Genomic DNA, 25338 nt, shown 5'->3' on the forward strand with positions numbered 1-25338 from the left:
CCTCAGCAGTGGCAATGATGTTCTGAGTCTGTGTTAGGTTTAAACATGTCTCCTTCTTTCCTGAGCTTCATTTGTGAGCTGAAGATGGGGAGTGTTCACCACACTGAACCCACAGCGTCTCCTACCTGCTGCCATCACATAGAGGAGGTCTCAGATCACATAGATCAGGGGGGAGAAGCACCAGCCATGGTCATCTTCAGAGAGGGGCATGCAAGTAGATGCAGCTTTTCAGGCCGCTAGCTCACCAAATAGGTCATTCCAAGTCAAACAATGCACTTTGTTTAAGCAAAAAGCTGTGTTTCGCATCGTGAGGAAAAGGTTTGCTTCAGAAAGAGCAGGTTTTAAATAGAAAACCACGCTGCCAAAAGGCACACGGCAAATTCCTGACAGATTCCTCAAGTCAGTGATAATATGAGAAACGAAAAGCTTTGGCTGTGCCTGTGCTGCCGCCTGCAGGCATCTCTCCCTGCCCAGCGGAACACTGCTCGCTTCAAGGGCCAGCAACAGGGACCTTTTTTGTTTGACACCACAAGAGATGTGATGCTCTTTGCCATGGGTCAGCTCACCGAAGTTCTGGGCAAGGGTCTCCATCCTGGTGGGACAGAGAGAAGATCCTGCCCTGTGTTTTAACTGGGCCCCAGGGCACCGCAGACGGTCCCTTGGACACCGAGCCCAACAGCTTCAGCCCACTGCAGCATCCTGCACCTCCTGCTTACACCAGCAGAGATGTACATAGGGAAACAGGGATCCCAGCGGTCCAGTGTGACCAAGCTCTGCCTGCCAGTATGGGCAACCCTGCCCATGCTTGGCTGAGGCTCTGTCTGCTCCATGCCCACGCAGGGACAGGCCTGGAGCAGGGAGAGCACACAGAGTGTTGGAACATGCTGACAAATACTGGGACTGACCATGGGAACAGCAGCTCGTTCACCTCTTAGACCAGCTCCCAGGCCAAGAAACCCCATCCACACACGGGACAAGGTCCATCATTAAGTTTCATGTCCGTGTCCCTCCCTGGCAGCACAAACAGCAGTGCCCAGCCTGTGTCCCCACATCACACGGCTCCTATGGGCTGGGTGCCCACGTTTGCTCTGGTCTGAGCAGACTTTTCCGTCTCCTTCCAAGTTATGGAGCGGGAATCCTGAGCCCCTCACCAGCCTGGAGGGCAGGAGGGATGGACAGGCTGCACCAGTGCGCTCCATCCTCCTCCTCCAAGCGCTCCCACTCCTCCATCAGCTCTGCGGCAAAGCTGGGGAGCACAGTGCGCTTCCTGCCTTCTGGAAGAGCCAACAGATGACATGTTATCACCAACACCTCCATAAAGGGCCAGAAATAAAACAGCCTTTCAAAGCCAGCTGAAGGAAAGGAAAATCCAGCTGCACAGAAAGGGGCCGGGGGAGTTTCTGCCTTCCCTTTGGAGCTATGGGAACACGGCTCTGGTGCCAGCAGGAGCGATGGGAGGCTGGGTACCAGTCCCGCCTCATCCCCCGGAGGGAAGGTGCCTGGGAAGCAGGGTTCTGTGAAAGGAAGCTCTGTGTGGTTCACTGAAGTTCTCCTTTAGGGACAAATCAAACCCCCAAATTAACACATTTTTAATGTGTTAATGTCACACTTTTATTCATGAATATTTTCAGCAACTTGGTGTTTTTCTTGAAAACATTTCCGATGGTTCATTAGGCCAGAGAAGATCCTGGCTCTTCTCTGCACTCCTGGATCTGCAGAATCATACGATGGCCTGGGCAGGAAGTGACCTTAAAGCTCATCCAGCTCCAACCTCTGCCACGGGCAGGGACACCTTCCACTGGAGCAGCTTGCTCCAAGCCCCTGTGTCCAACCTGGCCTTGAACACTGCCAGGGATGGGGCAGCCACAGCTTCTCTGGGCACCCTGTGCCAGCGCCTCAGCACCCTCACAGGGAAGAGCTTCTGCCTAAGAGCTCATCTCAGTCTCCCCTCTGGCAGGTTAAAGCCATTCCCCTTGGCCTGTCCCTACAGGCCCTTGTAACAAGTCACCCAGCACCCTGAGGACTGGCTCAGATCGCCCCTCATCAGAGTAGAGAAGGGGCAGGAAGGGCTGGTTTGGGAGGCTGGAGCCCCTGGCTGTGATCACGCAGGTTGTAGCTGTCTTCATTCAGCTCTGCTGAGCCTGCCCTCCCAGCAAGGAGCATCCCAGAGCAGCAGCTCAGCCCCACAGCCTCACACTCCCCTGGCACCCATCAGAGAGGTGCTGAGCTCAGTGGGACATCCCAGAGCTGACCCCCTCCCACTGAAGCAAACCCTGTGGATGTCGCAGCATCTCCTGCTGCCAGCCCAGCTGTCCTGCGGGATGCGGGAACCAGACTGGTGCGATGCTGGAGGATCCGGTCCTCGTTATCAGCATCATCAGCCTGGCACCCCCTGAGACCCTGCTTGCAGCGTGGGCAGGAAGGTGGCGTTTCACACCCTGTGGTTTGAACTCATCCTGTGAACAGCTTGGGAACCCTGCAGAAACCAACTGGACCTCCGGAGCTGCCTGGTTACCCAGCTCTGTGCAAGCTGCCTGCAGTGCTCACAGAGAGCTCTGCCTGCCTCCTACCCCTGCCAGCACCCAAGACACCAGCACCTGACAGGGAGTGACATCTCCAGTCTGATCCCTCCATGCAGGGAACAAGAGGCTTTACAAGAGCACAGTTTATGTTTCACGATGTGCTTGCAGGTTGTGGAGGAAGCAGCATCCCCTAGGAACTCAAAGCCTTTAGAGATGGGATAATCCTGTTTTCTGCCACAAACTGAGAATGGAGGAGTTCTAGGACAGAGGAAACTGGAATGAGGGACAAGGGGCTCGCCACGGGTGGCTGTTGGGTCCCTGGGACAGAGCAGAGCACAGCACTGCCTGACTGCCTCCACCAGCCCCATCTCCTACCACTGAGATGCCAACTAAGATCTGTATGGGCCCAGGCACTGTTAAAGGCATAGGAAAAACAGCAGGGAAGGGCTGTTCACCACCACAAGGACAGCACAATACAAATCACGTGCTTTTTCCGGTGGCACAGCCAAACAGGAACTTTCTGCCACCCCTCCATAGGGATGCTGGAATTCTACATGATCCAAAACGCAGTTTGAGAAGTCTCTGACTGGAAAAGCCACTGAACGTAGGGAGCCCCCGGAGCACCAGCCAGGGCTTGCCAGAGGGCAGGAGTGTGCTTGGAGAAGACCGAAAGCCTTGTCCCACCTCTCCTGAGTCTCACACCTACCTACAACAGTGAGCACGTCCTTCTCGATGTCAGCCCTGATGTAGATGCGGCCGCGGCGCTCGGTGTGGTCCGTCCCGCACAGGCTGGGGACGTTCATCACGCAGCGCTTGTGCACGTTCATCATGCAGGCTGCAGGGTGGACAGGAAGAAAGGGACAGTCAGTGCTGGGGTCATCTCTGCCACAGCTCACAGGGTCTGAGGGGATGGGGGAGAACTGATCCTCGCTTTAAATGGGGATGCTTTAAGGGATTCGGGGGTAAACATGCAGCAAATGGAGCTTCAAATGCAGCTGGAGCCTGGCAAAGCCCTGCCAGGACACAGGGACCCACCACCACTCCCAGCTCTGGGTCTTACCAATGGAGATTCTAATTACTTGAATTTTGCTGGTTTGTCAAACTTCTCCTCCATCACACCCATGGTGCAATGCTGGGTATTGAGTGGGTTCACCAGGAGCTGACGGGGGGCATTAAATATCACCTGTGTGTGTGCATTCATATACACGTGTATAGAAAGTTACATATGTATAAAATATATAAATATATATATCTGTAATTTTTTATTCTAAAGAAATTCCTTTCCACTCGGTAACATTTTCAAGGTGATAATGAATACACTGTTCCCACAACAGTTAGCAAGCTTCTATATTTATGGGAAAGGCAGCACATGGCGAGCAGCAGAGTGTGCTGCTCCCCGCCGGCAGCACGAGCACGGAAGCAGAGCTGTGTATTCACAGTCCTTTTAAATAGGAACGTATGAGATTAACATGGAAAATAACTGATCTCTCCCTCTCCATCCTCTCCCTATTCTTTCATCCCCCATTTCCTCCTCTTTGGACAATAATTCTCCCAGTTTGCAGAGCAAAGCGCTCTGCAGAGGCTGTCTCACTGCAGCCAGCATGACCACGGGGTGTCAGTCGGAGCCAGCTCTGTGAGAGCTGGAGAAGGGATGCGGGAAGATTGAAGGGATGCAAGGATACGGCGGGGGGGGGGGGGGGGGGGGGCGATGTGGAGGATGCTGTGGGGGAAAACATGGGGATGCTGTGGAGATGCTGTGGGGATGCTGAGAGGGGGGAGATGATGTGGGGATGCTGTGTAGGGGGAGAGATGATGTGGGGGAGCCCCTGCCCAGGACCTTGGGGTGCCAGAGCCCCCCATGGCTGCAATCGCCGTTCCACCACTTACTGTCACATTTCATCCCCTGGTGAATGAGCCCGTAGAGCAACGACCCGCAGTGGTCACAGAAGGTGGGGCTGGAGTACGTGTGGATTTTAAACTTGTGTTTGCTCCGGGGATCCTGGGAGGAAAATACACGATAAAGATTATAAACTTGCATTAAACATTGGCAGGGCCCCATCGCTCTCCACGTTTCACACGCCAGCTGGCTACGGAGGTGCTGTTAATGGACTTCACTCAACTGCCACCGACTGATGTGGACCTTTTCCAACAGTCGCCAAGATCCAGCGCTATTACTCTTTGGATGTGTTGCCATAACAATGAGAAAGCAACGCGTTGGCTTCTCTGGCGATTCACTGCTTTTAAATAACTTGGCCTTAGCATAGACAGCGCCAGGTGAAATTGGTGCCTAAGAACCCACACAAGGGCTGGACCCTACTCAACTTCCATGTAAAGCAGAAAAAGCCACCCGTTATTTCCATCTGTATTAAGGGTACCCAGTGAGCACCTTTGTGCTCCAGTGCCAGTCCCTCCCCAGCACACTCTGGGGGAGCTGAGCTGCTTAGTAAAATACTACTTGGATATTCTGAGCTTGCTTAAAACCAACAGCAGATGCTCTGCAACAGCAGAACATGCAAACCAGGAGGCACTAACCAGGACACTGGTTGCAGTCCTGCACAGCCGCCTTGCAAACAGGGCTCCTCTACTCCAACAAGGATCTACAGAATCATGGAATGGTTTGAGTTGGAAGGGACCTTAAAGCTCATCCAGCTCCAACCCCTGCCACGGGCAGGGACCCCTTCCACTGGAGCAGCTTGCTCCAAGCCCCTGTGTCCAACCTGGCCTTGAACACTGCCAGGGATGGGGCAGCCACAGCTTCTCTGGGCACCCTGGGCCAGCGCCTCAGCACCCTCACAGGGAAGAGCTTCTGCCTAAGAGCTCATCTCAGTCTCCCCTCTGGCAGGTTAAAGCCATTCCCCTTGTCCTGTCCCTACAGGCCCTTGTCCAAAGCCCCTCTCCAGGTTTCCTGCAGCCCCTTTAGGCACTGGAGCTGCTCTAAGGTCTCCCCTTCAGGAGCCTTCTCTTCTCCAGGCTGAACCAGCCCAGCTCTCTCAGCCTGGCTCCAGAGCAGAGCTGCTTCATTCCTTGGAGAAACAACTTCAGTGGGGACATTGGACCAACCATGGGAAGAATGACTGAGGCAGACCAAGGATTTGGTGTTTCTTGGTATCTTCCATGCAAGACGAGACAATTCTGGAAGCCCTGATCAAACCTCAGTTATTCAGACCAACGCTGAGCATCTTTAAGAGAACACAAAGTTATGTCAGAACCATACAGGGACCACGTAAGGACCATGGGCACACCGGGGCAGGCAGTGCTGCTCCTGCAAGGGAGCCCAGCACAGCTCAGCGCTGCAGAATAGGGTGCTGGCAGCATCACACACAGGAGAGGAGGAGGATTATGGTGAGAAGCTGCTGGCTTCATCTCATCTCAGGTTAATTGCAGGGTTAGGGATGAGGCACAGCTCCCGGCTTGGCCATTTGAGCTCAGTGGCTTTTTAATGGTCTGGAAAGAAGCCCAGGTGTTAGGAAAGACACCTTTACAGGGCACCGCGAGCCACGTAAATAAATAAAGAGTGGAGCCAGAACTGAGCTATAACAGAGCTGCCAATACATCACCTCCCCCATTCCAGTTCATTTTGCTACCACTACTGCACTGAGCCTTCCAGTCACGCTAATCACTTCATATTCTGCATTATTTCACAGCACCACAGATAACTTGAGTGATACCAGGAAGGCGGAAAAGTAACGGAGCTTCATTTAATTCAGTCTGTTGAGTGCCAGGGATTAGGCACACGCTTCAGCAAGTTTATTGTATTTGAAACTGAAATCATCTCACATCTTACCCTAAGCGAAGCGCTCCTATGTGTGGAGCAGAGCTTAGCTCTGTCTGGTAGCTTGTGTGTCAGCTAGAAGGCAGAGAGGATGAGGGTTCATGGTTAACCCAGCTTCTGGACAGCCCCAGCTACCAAAAGGACAGCTCTCCAAGTGACACCGTGCCTTGGCATTCCCCAGAGATGGAACAGACCACAGAACACTTCAGCCTGGGATTCAGGCTAAAAGAGGTGTGGAAATGAAAGCTTTGGGAGGCAGACTGCAGGCAGGGGGCTGGAGCTGGGCAGCCCATGATGAGTGCAGTGCTGCAGGCAGGTACCACTGAGCACTGCTGCCCAAAGGGACACCAAGATGAGCACACACCCCTCCTAAGAGGCTTACAGGGTTAGTGCAATCCCTCCACTGGACACGCTGTAAGCCTCTGAAAACTTGGTTTTAGGATGAGCTCTGCTTGTGCAGCAGCGCAGGGACATCCCCATAAGCAGCTTTGCCCACACAACACGGTGTGAACCAGCTCCAGCATCTCCCATGGATGGGCCCATGGCACTGAGGCCTCATCTCCCTGGTGTGTGAACACTTGCAGGGACGGTGACTGCAGCCCTGCCCTGGGCAGCCTGTTCCAATGCCTGAGCACCCTCTGGGGCAGGAATTGTTCCTCAGCTCCATCTAAACCTGCCCTGGTGCAGCCTGAGGCCGTTTCCTCTTGTCCCATCCCTTGTTCCTTGGGAGCAGAGCCCAGCCCCTCCTGGCTCCATCCTCCTGTCAGGCACTTGTAGGGAGCCATCAGGTGCCCCCTGAGTCCTCTGCACCTTGCAGAGCCCTGGGCATGGCTGCAGAGGACACCCCGGGGTGCTCGGGCATCGTCCCATCATCATCAGCAGTAGGATGAGGTTGATGACACGGGGGCAGCAATAGCAGAAGCCACGTGCTAAACCCCAGCGTGTGACATGGGGAGGAATCGCCCCCGAGCGCTCCAGTTTCTGTGCTCCCTTCTAGAAACAGATATTCCTGTTTAGGCAAATGAAAGCTTTAGTCATTCATAAAGAAAAAAAAACAACAAACCACAAGCTTAATGCAAAATGAAACAATTCATGTGAAGGGTGTTAAATTCCCACTGGAAATGGGAGTTAAAAAAGCCAGAGCCAGAAAAGCAAAGTGTGCACTGAGCCATGCTGCAGCAGCAACAGCAGCACCTTTCAAACTGCTCCAGCAGCATCCCAGCCCTGCTCAGAAGGAGCTGGACCCCTCACGGGCTTCACCTTCTGCTCCCATCCCGAGGGCTGTGTTCTGGATTAACCCAGCACCCAGAGCCCAAAGGGTATGAGGGTGATGGATGCAGCCAGGCACAGGGAGGCAGAACTGCTTCTCTGGTGTGAGGGCCCTGTTTCATCTTGACCAGGGCTTTAGAAGGTGCCAGAAACTGGAAGGTCTGGATATCATTTTCAACCCAGGCTGAAGTCATTTTACAAAGAGACTATTTTTGTACCACAGAGACAGGGATGATGAGGTCCCTGTGTGTGCAGATGCTGAGACTTACACCAAGAATGATTAAAAAGAAGTTTGCCAAGAAAAGGAGAAGCTTTCCCCCTGCATCCCACCAGCACAGAGGAGCAGGGCAGAGGAGCCTTTCTTTGGAGCAGAGCTGAGAAACACCATTAGGAAAGTTTTACAGCACTGAGAGGCTCTGACCTTTTGAATCAGCGCTGCCACAGACCCGCGGTGCTGCAAGGGGAGGGATGGGTGTCTTGAGGACGTGAGCCCAAACCAGTCAGAACATGAGCCAGGAAAGGAAAGAAGCTGTTGGCTTCAACCTGGTACCCTGCAATGACCCATTAGAGGTGGCTTCTGCTTCTCAGCTCGACAGCAAAACCTGAAATGAGCCAGTGCAGTATCACATCATTGATGTACAGCAGCCCTGACCTGCAGAGCAAACCTTGCAGACCCCGGCTCTCCCCAGAACCCCACACACCTCTCACTGCTCCCACCCTACTACGCCAGGTATGGGGGTCTGTGTGTGCTGCCTGCAGCAGCCCCAGCTCTCCCAGGAACACAAGAAACGTGATTCATAAGCAAGCAAGCAACCAAGCCCTGGCCTCTGAGGCACTGTGAGCACAGCCTTCCCCAGGCTCCGCAGTCCCCTGCACCATTGTTCAGGGTCATACCCACCACTGAGCTCGCTGAAGGACCACCCCAAGGTCAGGCACCTCCCGCTGAACCCTGATGGGGATGCTGATGCAGGAGCTGCTGCTCACCGGTTCCTTGCAGGCAGGCAGCTGGTGGCATTGATCAGAAGGACAATTTATGTGCTGCTCACGGTAGCCAGGATGCCTTTGCTCTTGTGCAGCAGCTTGCCTGGGCAGCGGCTCAGCACACAGCGGTAAGCCAAGGGGGGAGAGCAGAGCAGAGCAGCACCACGCTGCACAACAAGCAAGGGCATTTGGCTTCAGCTCTTCCTCATGCCAAGTCCGTGTCCCGGCAAGGGCAGCAGCCCTCTGTCATACTCAGGGTGCAAACCCTGGGCAGGATGCTGCCTGGCTTTAGTCACTTCTGCATTGCATCAGTGTTGTCTCTCCTGGTGCAGGGAGAAGCTGGGATGCAGGGGGAGGCCCAGACCTTTCCTCAGACCCAGCAGTCTGAGCCATAAAACACTTGTGAAGCACATCCAGCTCACTTGGGTCCATCCCTACGATCAGTCACACGTGAAGGGCACTGAAATGTCTTCTATTCCCTTACACAAATAAACCCCTCAGATCCCAGGTCCCATCACCATCCCTTCAGCAGGGGCTGGTGCCCTGTGGCCCCCAGGAAGCCAAGAGCCCAACCGATGGCTGATGCTGCTTTAATCCTTTGTACTGACAGTTGCCGGACCCCACACAACAGCCCCAGAGGTTTGCTGCAGGATGACTTGCCCCTATTTCCCCATCTCTGTGCAGAGAAAGCTTTAAACTGCCTTTTCCAAAGAAGAATTAACACAGTTCATGTGAAGAGACTATTTCAAAGTGAATTTGCTGGCAGTTTTAAGCCGCATAATAGCAGAGCAAATAGAACCCAGCATGAGCTTAGTGCCTGCACCTAATGAAACCCAGGCAGCAGGCGTAAAACCAGAAACCTCGTGCTTTGTTCCACCATTTCCCCTGGGAAAATCCCCTCCGTTATGCAGGGAACACCTCAAGCACATACTGAAGTGGCCTGACAGTGACCCTAAAGGTGATGAAGGAGAGGAAAGCCTCTCCTTCCTTCCAGGGAAAGAACAGTCTGTAAAAGGCTGGGTCAGGGATGCCAATGAGAGCTCTGGGCAGCATCCTTGCTTTGTGCCAGTTCTTCTTACTGAGGCCAGGAGACAGTGGGAAAGATGAACTGAAGACAACAGCGATCACCAGAAATGGGACCTCTGTGCTGTTGGCAAGGACAGGCTCTCAAGCAACACTCACTGGCACGATTCTGTTTGGGACCTGCAGCCAGGAGCACCTCCTGCACCTTCCCTCCTGCCTGCACAGCGCTGGAGAAACCCCTCTGGTGAGAAACAGCTCCAAATCCCAGCAAAAACCAGGCAAGGACGTTAAGGAACAAGCAAACAGGAGCAGTGGGTCCTGGCTCCAATGAAAAGAAACCATAGGGGCTGCACTGAAAGGAGGTTACACACAGGAGGAAAACACAGGTCCTGGTCATGGCAAGAGGACAAAGGTCTGGGGTCCATCACTGGAGGAGCTTTTCTACCAGTACTGAACTCCTTGGGAGCCACATCCTAAAGACAGTTTGACACTGCTGCACCAGCAAGTGCTACCAGGATTACTGCTGTTGTCTCAGCCTCACAGCACCGGGCCCGAGGGCACAGCAGTGCAGGCAGCTCCTCTGCCCAGACCTTGGCTGTCGAAGGGCAAGTGGCCCCCGAGCACAGCCGGCAACACAGCAGCAGCATCACAGCTTGGGCTGCTTCCATGTCAAACACCCAGCCCTGGATAAAACCTGCCCTTGACAGCTTGCCATGACAGCTTCCAGCAAGTGAATACATTTTTATTGACAGAAGATCTCATCTGCTAGTCAGACAACTGCAGAGGGCTATGGATGACAGTTATTCTTCTCCTGCTGCTGCCAACACTGAATAAAACGCACTCTTTCACCCAGCAGCACAAGAGAAAAAGCCAAACTCAGCTTTTTTCCCCTGAGCAGCGTTAGCAGCTCAGCATCATTCAGAAATGTTCGTTATCCTTCACGTACCTCGAGAGTCATTTTATTATAGCATAAACTCTGAAAGAATGGGGCTCCCGCAGTGCTTCCCTGCTCCCTGCAGCCTCAGGGTAGCCTGAAGCAGCACAGAGAAGCCCCCCATGCCCACAGGCCCCCCAGTTGGTTCCATTTCCTATCCCACCATCCTCCTCATGGTGATGCTCTGCACAAACCCAGCTCCGATCCAGCCCTCCCAAGCCCCCTCCTTGGACCAGAGGGGCTGGAATCTTAACAGGCAAAACTAGACACACACAGATGCCAAGGAAACAAGAGCAGCTTTTGAGTGACGGGGCTGAAGACATGTGCAGGCTGGCAGGAGGAGAAGCCGGGCTCCAGCAGCGCTCAGGGAAGCACCAGAAGGTGCTGGGAGGGAGCAAGGCAGAGACATCTTCATCCCACGGGAGCTGTCAGCGGCTGGCAGGAGCAGCGAGCATGTGCCCTCGCACAAGGGGCAGATGGCACACCATGAGATGGAGAACTTCATTAGCAAGACAAGGGAAAGCAGCAAGCTGCAGCGGGGCTGTGAGGATCGGCTCATGCACCAGGCCCGGGGCACCCCAGGGGTATGTGGGGTGCAAGGAGAGAACAGGATCCTGCTCCCTAAGGCAAGACCTGGGCAAGAGGGTGCTTGGGATCTTCAGGAATGTCCTGGCTCAATGGGCATGTCAGAAGGAAGGGGAAGTGGCTGCACATCCCACCCTCCACCCTCAACAGGCAGAGCTTGCTGACAGCCCTATGATGTTACCCTGTGCAAAGGGGCCGTGCAGCAGCAGACATCCCCTTCCTACTGGAGATAACCCCAGAAAGGAGAATCCTGAACAAGCTGCTAGTTTTCAGGTACTACAAATGGCATCCTCAGTTATTCTCATTGCTAACTGTTGCCAGCCCACAATTCCCAAATCCTCTAAGAGGAGAAACCAAACTTGGGCAAGCAGAATGAGCTTCTGCATCCTGCTACAAGTGCCAGCTTGGATCTGATGATGCTGGGCATGGGCAGAACAACCATGTCCCAGTGCTGGGAAGACCACATCAGGCTAACACCACCTGTATGAGCCACACTCTCCTAAGCCAGAGTGGCAGCAATACTTTCTCCTGTACAAACATGCATCTCCAGAGCTGTCTGAGGAAGGAGGAGCCCAAGACAGAGATGAAATGATGCTGCCTCCAGCAAACAGAGCCGGGAAAGACCAAAGGCGCCATAGTGGCAGCATTACAGAAACCCTCTAAAGCTGCAAACAGTGGGAAAAGGAAATGCAGATCTGCAATGAAGCTACATTGGCCTGTTACCTACCCAGAGCAGCTCTGGGATTTATTAATGCATCCTGATTGATGACCTTTACCAGGATAAGGCAAAGAAGGTCATTTTAATGATTATTTTGTCTACAATTTAAATAATTACGCATTCTACTAATAGCTCCTACTATAATTAGGTTTGCCAACTGCATTACATTACACACGCCTGACTTCTGCTCCTGAAGACCTTGCCATACTTGAGGAAGCTTCAGCTTGAATGGTCACGCTCGCTCTGCCTCCTGTGAACAGGAGCGTATGGGAGCATCAGAGCTTGTCATGACAACCCACAGAGAGACACTGGTCCTCCTGGGCAGAACAGCTCACAAGTGGTCACTTTGGGAGGCTGGGGAGGGACCTGAGAGCACGCTAATGTGAAAGGTACGTGGAGCTCGGGCCTTTTGGAGGGATCATGGAATGGTTTGAGTTGGAAGGGACCTTACACGTCATCAAGTTCCAACCCCATGCACATCACACAGCCGTGGGAGCCCAGCCCAGCAATGTGGTGTGGGTAAATCACGCAGCCCTCATCACCAGTGCTTCAAAGCTCAGCATAACACAGGTTCAGACAAAGTTAGGGAAGGAAATGGTAAAGTCTGCCCTCAGCGAGCCTGTACCCTGTACCTGGAACGCTCCTCAGCCACAGCACCATCCAAATCACAGACCCACCATCACATCTTCAACCATCAGAAACAGCCATGTCCTGCCATGACTTCAGAGCAGCCTAGCGTGAAAGCAGCCCTGGTGTCTTCAGTACCAGCATTTACAGCTCCAGCTTCATTCTCCATCACAAGAAGCAATTAGTTTTCATTCTCTTTTCCTCAGAGGCCCTCTATCAGTTCGTAGTAAGTCCTCTCCTAGATGAAAGGTTCCTATTCAGTGGGCTTGGCGAGGTTAAACACATGCACTCTCTCCTCAAGGAGGTTCATACACAACCTGATCAAACAGAACCTGCTCCAAAGCAGGATTAGTCCAAGTCTTTCTGTTACCGTAGGTAACATTTCACTGCTCTCCTCTTACTTTGTCATGCTCCAAAAAGCATAAAGTGCCAGCACCCCTTGGCTGCTTGACACATGCAAAAACCAGCCCGTAGACTTAAGCACGCACTTAACTTCAAACAGGCTCGTTTTAAGTAACCAGTATTACCTGGATGTTTAAAATTAAGCATCCATATGCACCATAAGCACTTTACAGGACACAAAACTGTTCTCTCCTTGATTCTCAAGTACCACAAGATACAGAGATCAAGGAGCAAAGATAGAAACCCTTTTTGGCTTTGATGTATTTTTCCCTTGGCTCTGTGAGTCGAATACCAGAAAAGAGCAGCTCTAGGGATGAAACCCAGCAGCCAGCTGGCACTGAAAGCTCCAGCCAGGCTGGAATCCGGCTGGAACGGCAGCATCCATCTCTCCCCTGCATCCCCAGCTTCTCCTGCCCCTGCAGATGCCATCTCACTGAGCAACCCTTCCCTCCCCAGCTCAGTGGAGTCACGTGGCCCTCTAAGGATGAGCACACTGCGAGGTTTAAACAAATGCAATAATTAAGCTCATTCTTTCTGCAGGATTTCATTGGGTATTAATTATCTGTGCAAGGAAAGGCGGTCACCAGACTGCTGCACCAAATGGGACAGGGCAGAGCTACCACCACCACAACCCAGATGCAACCAGTGCCAGACGGCATCAGTCACTCCGGATTCATGCTGCGGTTACTGGCAAGAACAGAGCAGAGGAAGGCTCAAGCTCTGCATCATCAGTTCAACATGAAGCACTCCCAAAGCAGACAGGGCATTGCTGTTTGCTGGAGTGGTTTTACACTTCCTGATTCAAAGCTCCTTAAGGATTATAGCGCTGTAAGAAACTTGATTGACAGTGCTGAAGGAATGATGCTTGCTCTGTGTGAATCCCCTGTTGCAGCCCAGGGAACAGTTGTGCAGGGCACAAACCAGAGGGCTCTGCTGAACAGCGAAAAGAACAGCTACAAAAAGGCCATTTCTGCTCCTTGCTGTAACTCCCAAGCATCTGCATTCCTCTATTCATCTTTAGAAAGGATCAGAAACGAATCAGTTCACGCCAACCTGGTGGCTTTTACCTGTCTGCTCCATGAGCCACAGTGGTAACCCTCACCCAGCGATAAGAGCAAGCAATAGAGAACCTGGTCAAAGGCCTTTCTTGTGCTCTGGTATCAAGTGGCCCCTCTTAAAATGTGACAACTTAGAGTTAATTCAGACCTTTCCCATCTCAGTCAGAGGCTGCCCACAGTAACCCATTACCAGCTGGACAGGCACAGGGCAGGAGGCATGTGTAGAATCACAGCCTGGTTTGTGTTGAAGGGACCTTAAAGCTCCTCCAGCTCCAACCCCTGCCACGGGCAGGGACCCCTTCCACTGGAGCAGCTTGCTCCAAGCCCCTGTGTCCAACCTGGCCTTGAACACTGCCAGGGATGGGGCAGCCACAGCTTCTCTGGGCACCCTGTGCCAGCGCCTCAGCACCCTCACAGGGAAGAGCTTCTGCCTAAGAGCTCATCTCAGTCTCCCCTCTGGCAGGTTAAAGCCATAGGAAAGCTGCTGGCCCAGGATCAAAGAGCCGTGCTGGCAGGAAGACCGAGCTGTCCAAGGGCTCCTCACTGCTCCTGGCTTGCTCTAGATTGGACAGGGAGAAACAGAGAAGCATTGCATCCACTTGAGCCAGAACCATGCAGAACCAGGCAAAGCACAACCCTGGTACCTGCTGCTGCTCCACCAGCTGCTGTCCAGATGATGATGATCAAGGCTGGCAGGCAGGCTGCCCAGCGCTCCAGAGGTGGCATCTGGATCACAGCCCTCCCTACTCTCCTGCTGCCAAACCTCATTTTCCTTGAGCAAGGTTAAGTGGCTCCAGCATTCCCCCCTCCCACTGCCGTGTTCGCCTTTGCTGGCACCTTCCTGCTGTTTCTGCATCACCCCAGGGCAGGTTCACACTCTGCCACCCCAGAGGCACCCACATCATCCTGCAGCACCCACCCCGCTCCCGGGACTGCTGCAGCAGCAAGGGGCCACTTCCAGCCATGGGGCTGGTGGCCTTTTGCCCACTGCCATCGCCTCCTCTGGGTACCACAGCCCAGCCAGGGATGGGAGCCAGGGCTCAGCTCAGACACCAGCTCCTTCTCCCCCGCTATAAGCGGCTGCCCCCAGCTCTGACCCCCCTCCCCAAAACCCCCATTTATCACCACCCCTGCGACTGACACCGTGTGTTTAGCCTCAGCTAAACAACCCTCACTGCCTGTTGCACCGCCTGCTCCCACTGCTGCTATTTTGAAGGGTGAGAGTTGTGGAGCGCTGCCGTTTCCCCAATTCGCTCCCTTCCCTCCCAGCAGTTCCCCAAATTAGCCAGTTTCCACGGGAAAACACACAAACTGCCAGACAGACCCGAGAGGCGCTGGCAGAGGAGCCGCAGGCAGCAATGCTGCTCCAGCAATCCCACTCGCAGCCCGGGGATGCTCCGGGAAATTAAGGCCTCGTGAAAACCGGGATGGGGATTGACTTAGTGGGAACTCGGGTGGTTTTCTGGTCTTTTAAAGCACAGCAATGCTGCTTTCCAATAGGCACACCTAGACTGGTGCTTCCCGGTAATCCTGCTGTCCTTGATGGTGCTGCCTGGCCGGGGCTGTGCTTTCTGAGGGAGTCAGAGCAAACGCAGTAACACTGATGATGCAAATCACAGGCATGAAATGTGCCTGTGGGCTGTGTTTCCCCCTTGGGAAGAGCAAACATATGTATTGGTTGAATTAAACCTGCAAGATGAGATGGAACAGATTGAAAACCTGAGCCTGCTTTTAGTGAGGAGACCCCTGCAGCGAGGAGCAGGTAATGCTGAACCATGGGGCGATGCAGGACCAACATGGAAATGGTGATGTGGGGCAGTGATGCCTTCGGAGTAAGTGATGAGCTGAGGAGGAATGAGCTTAGGCACACTGCCCAGGCTGCCTCTAGTCTAGCAGCACTGTGAGCATCTTAAATGACAGCTAATGCTTTCAGGTGTTTCACTTGTGGCAAAAGGAATCGATCAGGACTGAACCAGACCCTGCCAGAAGAGTCACCTGCAGCCCAGGGCACATCAGCCAAAGCCTTAAAGCAGCTTTTCAGCCCTTACTGCTTCATTCATCTTAATTAAGCCCAAACCTAAAACCTCAGCTCAGGTGGCAGAACCTGGAAATGTCATTTTACCAATGGGGAAACTGAGGCTGTGACTCAAGGGACAAAAGGGAGCTGCAGACTCAGCCCCAAACAGAAATGTCTCTGCATTCCCACACATTCTCCCCGCTCTCAGAGCAAGTTATTGGATGACTTGAAAGTGTTTTAAGTGTCTCAGAATCTCAGAGCCCCCACGACTGTGAATAACAATGAACTTGAGATGCCTGTGAAATAACAGCACAGAACTACCATTGCCAAGAACACGGCCTCCAAATTGCTGTGAAACACCATGGTCCACAAAACACCATGTTGTGCCTTCACCCAGGGCACTGGAGCAGGTACTTACATCCGAGGCAGGGCCTTTATCAGCACCGGGGCAGGAGAAGGTGACGAACTCATGGCACCGCTTGTGCACAACGAAGCAGCAAACTGCAAAGAGAAGACAGTGACAGTGTCAGTCACACGTTAAGGGATTGGCACCACGTCAACCCAGAGCTTAGGAAAACAAAGAGCTCTTGTGTCTGACTTAGGATATTCAGGACTCTAAAGCTGTGGCAGGTTTTCAAACCCTATTGAACATCACCAACTGGGTCCATTGAACATCACCAACTGGACTGATTGAACATCACCAACTGGACTGATTGAACATCACCAACTGGACCGATTGAACAGCACCAACTGGACCAGGCACTTCAGCAAAGGCAGAAGCAAAGTGCTGAGCAGAGGAGGGCTGGGAACTCTTCTATTCACTCAGAGCTCACTGTCATCCATAGCGCACGCTCCGAGGTCACCCCGGGTACGAAGAGAGGGAGAATCTGGCATCTGTGGGGATCGGAGCTGAAAGTGCATGTGTCCAAAAATGGAATGGTGTACCGATGGAACAGGTGGGCATCTCCCTCCCACAGCCCTGCTTTGCTTCAGCAGCTCCGCAGCCTCCCTCTGCCAGACCAGCAGACACACGTCTCCCTCTCCTCAACACACGCAGTCGATGACAGTCACCCTTCTGGGAACATTAATCCCAACATGCTGCTACCCAGACTGTCAAGCCTAAGTATCCAGAACTAAATCCACATCCCTTCAACCACCAAACCCTCACGGTACATGCTAATCTGACACTGCCAGCCCAGTTTTCGCAATCAAAGCACTCTACTTAAGGGCTAATTTCTTCCCTAAATGCAAAATAAGCACCTTATTTTCAGCAAACCTGGAGAGGGGCTTTGGACAAGGGCCTGTAGGGACAGGCCAAGGGGAATGGCTTTAACCTGCCAGAGGGGAGACTGAGATGAGCTCTTAGGCAGAAGCTCTTCCCTGTGAGGGTGCTGAGGCGCTGGCACAGGGTGCCCAGAGCAGCTCAGCTCCAAGGGGTGACACCATGCATGAAGGGACCAAAGGGAATAAGAGAGCAAAGCAAAGATGTGCAAAGACTGCCTCTGTCTGAGGAAACCTGGGCACCAAACTCAGCTCTGTATCAGAGGTCTCTTACTTGCCACATCCCTTTCCCAAGAGCCGTGGTTATGCTAAAGGAAACAGTGATGAGAAGATGAGATACAGCACATAACCCAGGCTAAGCAGCACAGGCTTCAGCTGCATCTTTATCAGACTTCTAAGGAACAAGAAAAAGGCAAGTGACGTTTGCTATTGAACTCACAATCCCCTTATCGTGCCCTGCTACCTCCAGCTTTAAATGCCTTTTCCCTTTTCCATTTTTCATTGTGAAAAGAACAAACCCAGAAGCTTTCAGAGGCACAAGAGCTGCCAAGAACCCTCTCCTCGCAGAGCCTCTCATTTGCCTTTCCAGCAAATAAACATCTTCTTGAAAACATTGCTCACCATTTCTGTCATTTGGATACAGAGGCAGAGGCATCTGGGAAGCAGGAAGGAAGAAATTAGAACTCTATTAGCAAAGATTTGTCCTGAAGTGTGGGGATAAACTCAATAAAGCTCCGCAGCACGCTGGGCGCAGGCGCTGCCGGGAGCTGATGCCAGCATCCAGGCTGCAGCAAGAGCTTCCCAGCGGAGCTGGAACGATTCCACTTCAGTGCAAGAAATACAGAGCTGCTGGGCTGAACTTCCTAATGCCATTCCTCTGTGCCAGGGCTTGGAGCAAGCTGCTCTAGTGGAAGGTGTCCGTGCCCATGGCAGGGGGCTGGAACTGGATGAGCTTTAAGGTCCCTTCCAACACAAACCATTCCCTGATTCTATGATATTCAGTTGCCACAACGATGCCTTACAGGGACCTGGTTCTCATTTGCTCAAAGGAGCTGTAATACAATGTTTTGAACACTTAAGGGCTTCTTGACCTAAACCACTGACAAAAACCCTTGAGAAAAACCATAAAGCAATTTCCAAACCGATCACAGATGTTGCTAAGCAGAAAAAGCTCGTCAAAATGTGTTCCTAAAGTATGAACATTGCAGAGCACACGTCTGGCTGCACCTCGGCATGGAGGGGACCTCCTGGGGCAGCGAGGGCTGCGGGTGCAGCACAGCAGAGGCAGAACATCCATTAGCACTGGCTGCTGATGGCCATGCCAGTGAATTAAGGCTTTATCCAGCAGCGTGTGGCCGGGAGTGTGTTTGGAACAATGCTGCAAATCACTGCAGTGGACAAAGCTGTTGCAAAGTCCTCGGCAATGGCAGGAGGAAGAAATCCAGCACTTGACTGCGCTGCAAGGCAATATTGCTGCAAGAATTCACCTGCTTCCTAAGGGCTTTTGTCACTACAGACCCACGCTGTCGGGCAGGATGAGACACACACTGACCTTGGCCATGAAACCCCTCCAGCGCTGCCTGCCCTGTGGTTTCTTTGTGTGTCCCTGATGCAAGGCAAGATCTTACCCCCATGCTGGCACCCAACACTTGGTTCAGTGAGGTCAACAGCACAGAGCAAATAAAACCACTGTCAAAGTGAACCATCAGAGAGGACAGACCCTGACATTATCCAGTGTGCAGTTAGGGAAGAGCAGGCACCTCCAGCATCATGACCTCCAAGCAGGTTAAACGTACATCACCTCAGCATGGGGAAGAGATGGTGGGAACATCTAACACCGTGCACCCAAGGAGCTGCACAGGGCTCTGGCACATCACGCTATAGCATGGGAACTGCTCAACGCACAGGACCCATCACAAGTGTCTGTGTTAATAAGGCACTGGGCAGAGCCACTGATCAGGAATTTTCCTTGCAGCCACCGCAGCTTGTCCCGTAGCACAGCCAGTCCTGCAGGAATGGAGAATCCTCTCATCCCTTCAACACTCCCAGCAGAAAACTCTTCGAGGAATGGAACAGGAAAAGACATTGCAGTGTGACAGGACCAGCATTTATGCCCATCAGGGCTTGCTTGGGCAGCACTGGGCGCAGGGATGCACTGTCCAACCCTCCTTCTCAGGGGCTGTGAAGGAGCGTGGTCCTTCCTGCCCACCCTGTGCAGGGAGCAGCCCCAGTCATGAGGCCAAAGCCCACCTCTGTGAGGGGCTCCCATGGCCGATAGCCCAGGGAGGAGTAGAGCAGCCTTGCCCACACTGATGAGCATCACAGGTATCACTGCCTTTGTCTCCCTAGGTCTGTTCCCAGCAAACAGCACCCGTTGGCTGTGCCCCCGCACATCCCCTTCCTTCACCAGCAGAGTGTTTTCTCCTGTTTACAAGATGTAAACAGCTGTAAGAGTTTCCCCACCACGCTCACCTCACATGCTCCGTCTCCGTTCTGATGCCTTCCCAAAAGCAGACAGTTGGGCAGTTTGCCCAAAGAAACAACAATGCTGAAAGATTTGCTCTTAGAATACAAAATCCTTCCCAGTCCAGCAGTTTCTGCCCAGGAAAAGCCCTTTAGCAAAGCTTTAAGCTCCTTACACTGGCAAGAGGCTACCCAGGAAGCCAGCCCAAGAGGAGCAGAGGTATTCCCAGGAAGAGGAAAGCTCAGAGAGTGTCAGGGTTGGTGTTTTATTTGCAAGCTCCAAACTCCTGAGACTGCTGAGTGCATCCTGGACCCAAGCACTGGAGCTGGATCTCTGCACTGTTACTGCCAGGACTCACTGCTCAGAGCAGGTCTTTTGGAGTATTTTGGAGTCCCATTTTTCCACTTTAACCTTGCTCTGGATCAGGTTTTTGGGGATGCAAGGAGCATACTCGAGAGGGAAAATGGCCTTGCCCTTGCCATGGACCCACTGCAAGGTGCTGGGTGACTGTGAAGGGTCATAGATGCTGGAGGCAAAGCAGCAGCGTGGTGCCACCCATGGGACCACATCTCCACACAGCCCAGGAGAGCCCCAGAGCTGCCTCCAACAGCCTTGACACAAGCCCTTGGCCACCTGCACGGGGCCCTGGCACCAGCCCACAGCCCAGGGCTTACCAATGCCAGGAGAGCAGAGACCTGCGAGGTGCTGGCAGGCAGAGCCAGGCTGGCTGGAGATGCTAAATCATTTCCTGACCCCTGCACGCTATCGGCTTGGAGCTGCCACACGGGATCCGATTAGCCTCGTCTCCCACGCGGAACATTGTTAGCTGGCAGGAAGGTATCCAGCCCTCCTCAAACCCAGACGCTGTGACAAATGACTTCCTGCAGGAATGAACCCTGCCTAGCAACTCCATGCTGCATAAAAAGCGGAGTTGCCTTTTATTTGGTCTCCATTTGTTGCTCTAATTTCATTGCATGAACTCCCTGCCCTGATGTGCTGAAGAAAGGGATAATCCATTTTCCCCGAGTCCTTCACAAAATGAATTATTCAGGGAAGCCACCTCCCATGCCTCCCCCCAGCGCATCCCTTCCCAGAACACACATTCCTTAGGAAAGGAAACCCTTTGCCCACCTCCACTGGGCAAGGGAGAGGGCTGGAGGCACCCAGAGCAGTCTCAGATACGTTGAATAAGGCAGACAGATGGAGAGTTAACAGAGACAGAAGAAGGTTCAAGCTAGATTCATCTCTAAAGCAAAGCCAGGGAGGAGTTCAAACCTCCCCGGAGAGCTGACAGAGCCGTGCTTTGGCAGATGGTTCCAATAGCACAGAGCTCAAAGATTATTTTGAGTGTATCTCAGTGCGTGGCTGCTCCCTTACAACCTGTGGAAATTCTCATTCGGGTAACATTTCCCTGCCTAAAGAGCTTGAGATTCAGGAAACAGCTTTGGAATGAGGATTGCCAAAACTGGAGAGAGAACGCGATTAAAAAGGCTTTTTAAAGGAGCTTTGTGTCGCTCCACCTACGCCAGGCAAACCCACGGGGTCGGACGCATCGGCCTGGCTTTGCCCCGATGCTGTACTGAAACGCACCACAGCCAGCACTTGCCCACAGTTTTCCATTCCCACGTTACAAAATGAGCCTTGCTACCTCAAGCAGAGCCAGCGGAGCGTGGTAATCACAAAATAAGGGGAAAGAAGGCTTCCAGGAGGGGAAGTCCTGAATTTCTGACAGCGCTTTACAGCTTCTAATCAGTGAGAGCACGCAGATTGAAGCTGAGCTAAAATTTATGCTATTTGGATTTAATCCCCAGCTTTGGATGAAAGCTTTCTGGAGTTCTTACAACACAACAAAGATCTTCAGCTCCTCATCAGACTTGAGCGGTTTTCCCATTATCAGCTCCAGGGAGACGCAGTGATTGTGCCCTGGGAGTTTCGGGCAGTGGTTTTCCGCTATGGAAACTCACCAGGAACAGCTCCAAGGATTGATGGTGGGGGATTGAAGAGTGGAAAGATAGTAAATAAAAGGATGGCCTGAGCCATCCAAATTCCCTTCTGCGAGGTCTCAGCAGCCTCATTGCTCTCGAAGACTCTGATTCCCTGAGAAGCGACGAAGACTTTCAATCCAAGGGAGCAACTGTTATTCAGACCAGTTAATTCTGCACTAACAATACAAAGAAACCTTCATTACAGATATGCAGAAGCCCAGCCTTGCAAATCAGTGCTGAGAAAGCTGTCACTCAGTGCCAGGGAGATAGAGCTGCATTTCCTGGTATTTCTGCTGTAAAGCAGCAGGATATAGTTTTTTAAAGCTATACAATCTTCCAGCCATTATAAAACCAACTGGCTGTGTCCATTCCACTCTCCAGCACGTCCCAGTCAGTGGTTCCCGAGTCAGGGACCACATAAGACCCTTTAACACAGGCAGGACTTGCACCCATTCTTCCTCATCCCAGGCTGGCTGCTGGAAAGGAATGGAGCATGGACAGAAACACAGGATCCAGACCTGCCATTCCTTCCCCCGGAGCCCCTTGGCTGATGCCATTGCCCATTTTCAAAGGGAGAGGAGGACACTCCTGCTCATCCCGGCCCCCCCAGGCCCTTCCCCAGTGCTGCCGGAAGGACTGAGCCTTCCATGCGAGAAGCTCAGTGACAGGGATTACGTGCCTGAAGAGGAGGAATCCTCTGTGCAAATCCCTGCGGGGGAAAGGGCAGGCTGAAACATCCTCATTTATTCAGGCTCCTTGTCTGCCCGAACACCCGGTACCAGCTCAGGGCTTTTTGCTCCCATCTCCCACTTACTCTGCAGGGAGTGTTCCCAGGTCTCCAAGAATCCCAGCTTGGTTTGGGTTGAAGGGACCTTAAAGCTCACCCAGCTCCAACCCCTGCCACAGGCAGGGACCCCTTCCACTGGAGCAGCTTGCTCCAAGCCCCTGTGTCCAACCTGGCCTTGAACACTGCCAGGGATGGGGCAGCCACAGCTTCTCTGGGCACCCTGGGCCAGCGCCTCAGCACCCTCACAGGGAAGAGCTTCTGCCTAAGAGCTCATCTCAGTCTCCCCTCTGGCAGGTTAAAGCCATTCCGCTTGTCCTGTCCCTACAGGCCCTTGTCCAAAGCCCTTCTCCAGGTTTCCTGGAGCCTCTCCCTTTAGGTATTAAGAAAACCAACCCCGTCGCTCATCTACTGCTTGCTCTTTGGGACAGGAAAAGGGTCAACACCAGCTTTGTGAAGAGACCCAGGATACTGCAGGAAGAACCACTCTCCAGGACCCATGTCCCAGCGCCGGCGATGCTGACCCGCACCCACACCAGGGCTGCAGCTATTTCCAGAGACACAAAGGCATTAATTTTACATTAGAGCCTGATCCCGGCTCGGGGAGCAGTTAAATACTTCATCAGCTCCCTCCCAGCCCCAGGGAACAGACTCACTTGCACACTGAATAATTCAGCCTCGTGCACGCACCCGGCCAGTGCGGCACAGGAGGAGGCAGCCGCGGCTCTGCCAGATGTGCCGCAGGAACCAGCTGTGCCAGCAGCAGCTCGGTGAGCCCCCAGCCCCTCAGCAGTGGCATCAGGCTCTGTGCAGGCAGAAGAATGTGCCGCAAGCCCCAGTGCTGAGCAAAAGGCCGGCTATGCCTGCCTGGCTTTACCCTGTCCCCAGTTCCTGCAGGAGTTACACAAGTTTAGGGACTATCCAGGAATGTTCCTGTGTTAGTGATGCCCGAGATAGGGAGGAAAATGCATTCTGGTGCTAAGGGCTTTCCTGGGCAGGATCTGGACTGCTCCTTGCACTGGGTAATTTGGAAGGCTCCTAGAGATGCCGTTATCTCCTCTCCTGCAGCTCACAGATGACTGAGCCTCAGTTTGTGCTGTCTCCACGCTCTGGTGCTCATCCGCATTTCCATGGCATCTCCCACCCATGGCTCAGCATGGCAGCACCCGCCTCATCTCCAAGAGCAGGCTGGCTCGGATGCAGCCATGGAGCCCTTCCACACCTCCTGCAGATGGGAATCTGCTGCCCATGCCCCTGCTCACACTACTGCAGCGCAGGCAGGACACCCAAGGGAGCTCTCAACACATCCAGCAACAGCATCACTACCCTCATCCCTCCCACATACCCACATGCTATCAGTTATCTGTGCCCCTTCCTCATAACCCAGTTATGGCCTATTCCCTCTGAGCTCCTCCACTTTCTCATGGTGTTTTCCATGCTCAAGGGCCACATGAACTCGGCACACTCCGATTTTGCCCCAGCCCTCAGCAGTAGCACCCACATTTGGTGAGGGGCCTTGAAGCAATCTGCTCTAGTGGAAGGTGTCCCTGCCCATGGGTTGGAGCTGGATGAGCTTTCAGGTTCCCTCCAGCCCAAACCAGTCTGGGATTCTATGATCCATTAAAAGCACAAGCAATGCTTCTGGGCACAGACTTCCCCACATAATTTAGGGACTTAAGAGAACACAAAGAATACAAGACCACAAAGATAGCACAGCCTTGCAGAACTGTACCAGGACACCTTGCTGCTCCCTTTGCAACGGGAAGGCTGAGAGACCCGATAGGAGGGGTAGGGTCAAATGCTCCCCTGCTACAGCAGAGCTCCCTCCCTGCTCCATCCAACACCAGGGAACATCCCTCCAATACCAGGCAATGTTCAGGTGCCAGAGCTGGGGGTAGCAGTGGCATTTGTGGCTTCCCAAGGTAAGACCCTGTCAACAGAAATCAAGTGAATGCAGTGCCTGCCATGCAGGAGGAGCCCACAGGAGCTGTGCTGAAGAGCAGGGGCAGGATGGTTGCTCTGCTGTTCACTTCCAACAGAGACATCCGTAACAGTCCTTTCTTTTCTTAAAGGGTCACGTACTTTGCGCCCAGCCACGCACTTGTAGAGGGATTTGTGTACATAAGAAAGCATTGAAGAAAGTCTGCAGTTCTATATGGAATACCAGTAATGAACTGACAACACCCTCTGCATGACAATGAATGTATTGTAGCCAGGCGGGATGAGGAACATCAATCATCCCTGGCAATGCAATGGGTGTGGGTGGGGAAGGGGATGGTGATAGCGTTAGAGCTGGGATCAGGGAAAGATCTTCCTTCTCCCACTGCATGTGCCAGAGAAACACCTCGAGCCACGTCCAGGCTGCAGGGATGGGGATGCTCAGAAGTGTTGCTCCTGGAAGCACAGGGATACTGCTGCTGACCCGGCTTGTGCAGCTCTTGCTGGCACAGGGCTCACCAAATGGGGCAGAGGGTCCCTCCACCCAGGGCATGGCTCAAATCCAGCTCCTGCTTCCTCTCCAGTGTACTTTGGGCTAATAAAGCTGCTTGGAGCAGTGAGCAGAGCACCCCAGCAGCCTCATCCCAGCATCCAGAGACACCCCATGGGAGCTGCTCCATCCTCCCACTCACCATGCAGGCAGGGATGGTGCTGCAGGTACACAACCAAGTCCCACCACAAAGCACACTACTGAGAGACCAACAAAAGCCCCAGCAGAACGTCTTGCCTGCAGGAGCCTGTACAGAGAGGCTGTTTGCAGTGAGCACAGCTGCAAGCCCAGCACCAGGATGGGGGCAGCCACGTGGACCACGCACCGTGTAGGCACCACGCTGATCCACTCCTGCTCTCCAAGCATCCTAGGATGCAGCCGGGGCCAGCAGAGGAGTTCAGAGCAAGGAGAATGAAGCCATCAACGTG

The 25338-nt window shown here is 53.2% G+C and overlaps 1 protein-coding gene across 2 annotated transcripts in view; it reads right to left on the reverse strand.

Moving 5' to 3' along the window:
• Nucleotides 1-25338, reverse strand: part of PRKCB (protein kinase C beta) — a 105083-nt gene that overhangs the window by 47939 nt on the left and 31806 nt on the right. For both annotated transcript variants that reach the window (XM_080619253.1, XM_080619252.1), the window contains exons 3-5: nucleotides 16327-16409; nucleotides 4410-4521; nucleotides 3229-3357 (exon numbers count right to left, since the gene is read on the reverse strand). In XM_080619253.1, the coding sequence (XP_080475379.1) occupies nucleotides 3229-3357; nucleotides 4410-4521; nucleotides 16327-16409 (324 nt within the window). The remainder of the gene's footprint in view (nucleotides 1-3228; nucleotides 3358-4409; nucleotides 4522-16326; nucleotides 16410-25338) is intronic.

Source organism: Psittacula echo (genome assembly GCF_963264785.1).
Source record: "Psittacula echo genome assembly, chromosome: 5".
Classification (NCBI taxonomy): domain Eukaryota; kingdom Metazoa; phylum Chordata; class Aves; order Psittaciformes; family Psittacidae; genus Psittacula; species Psittacula echo.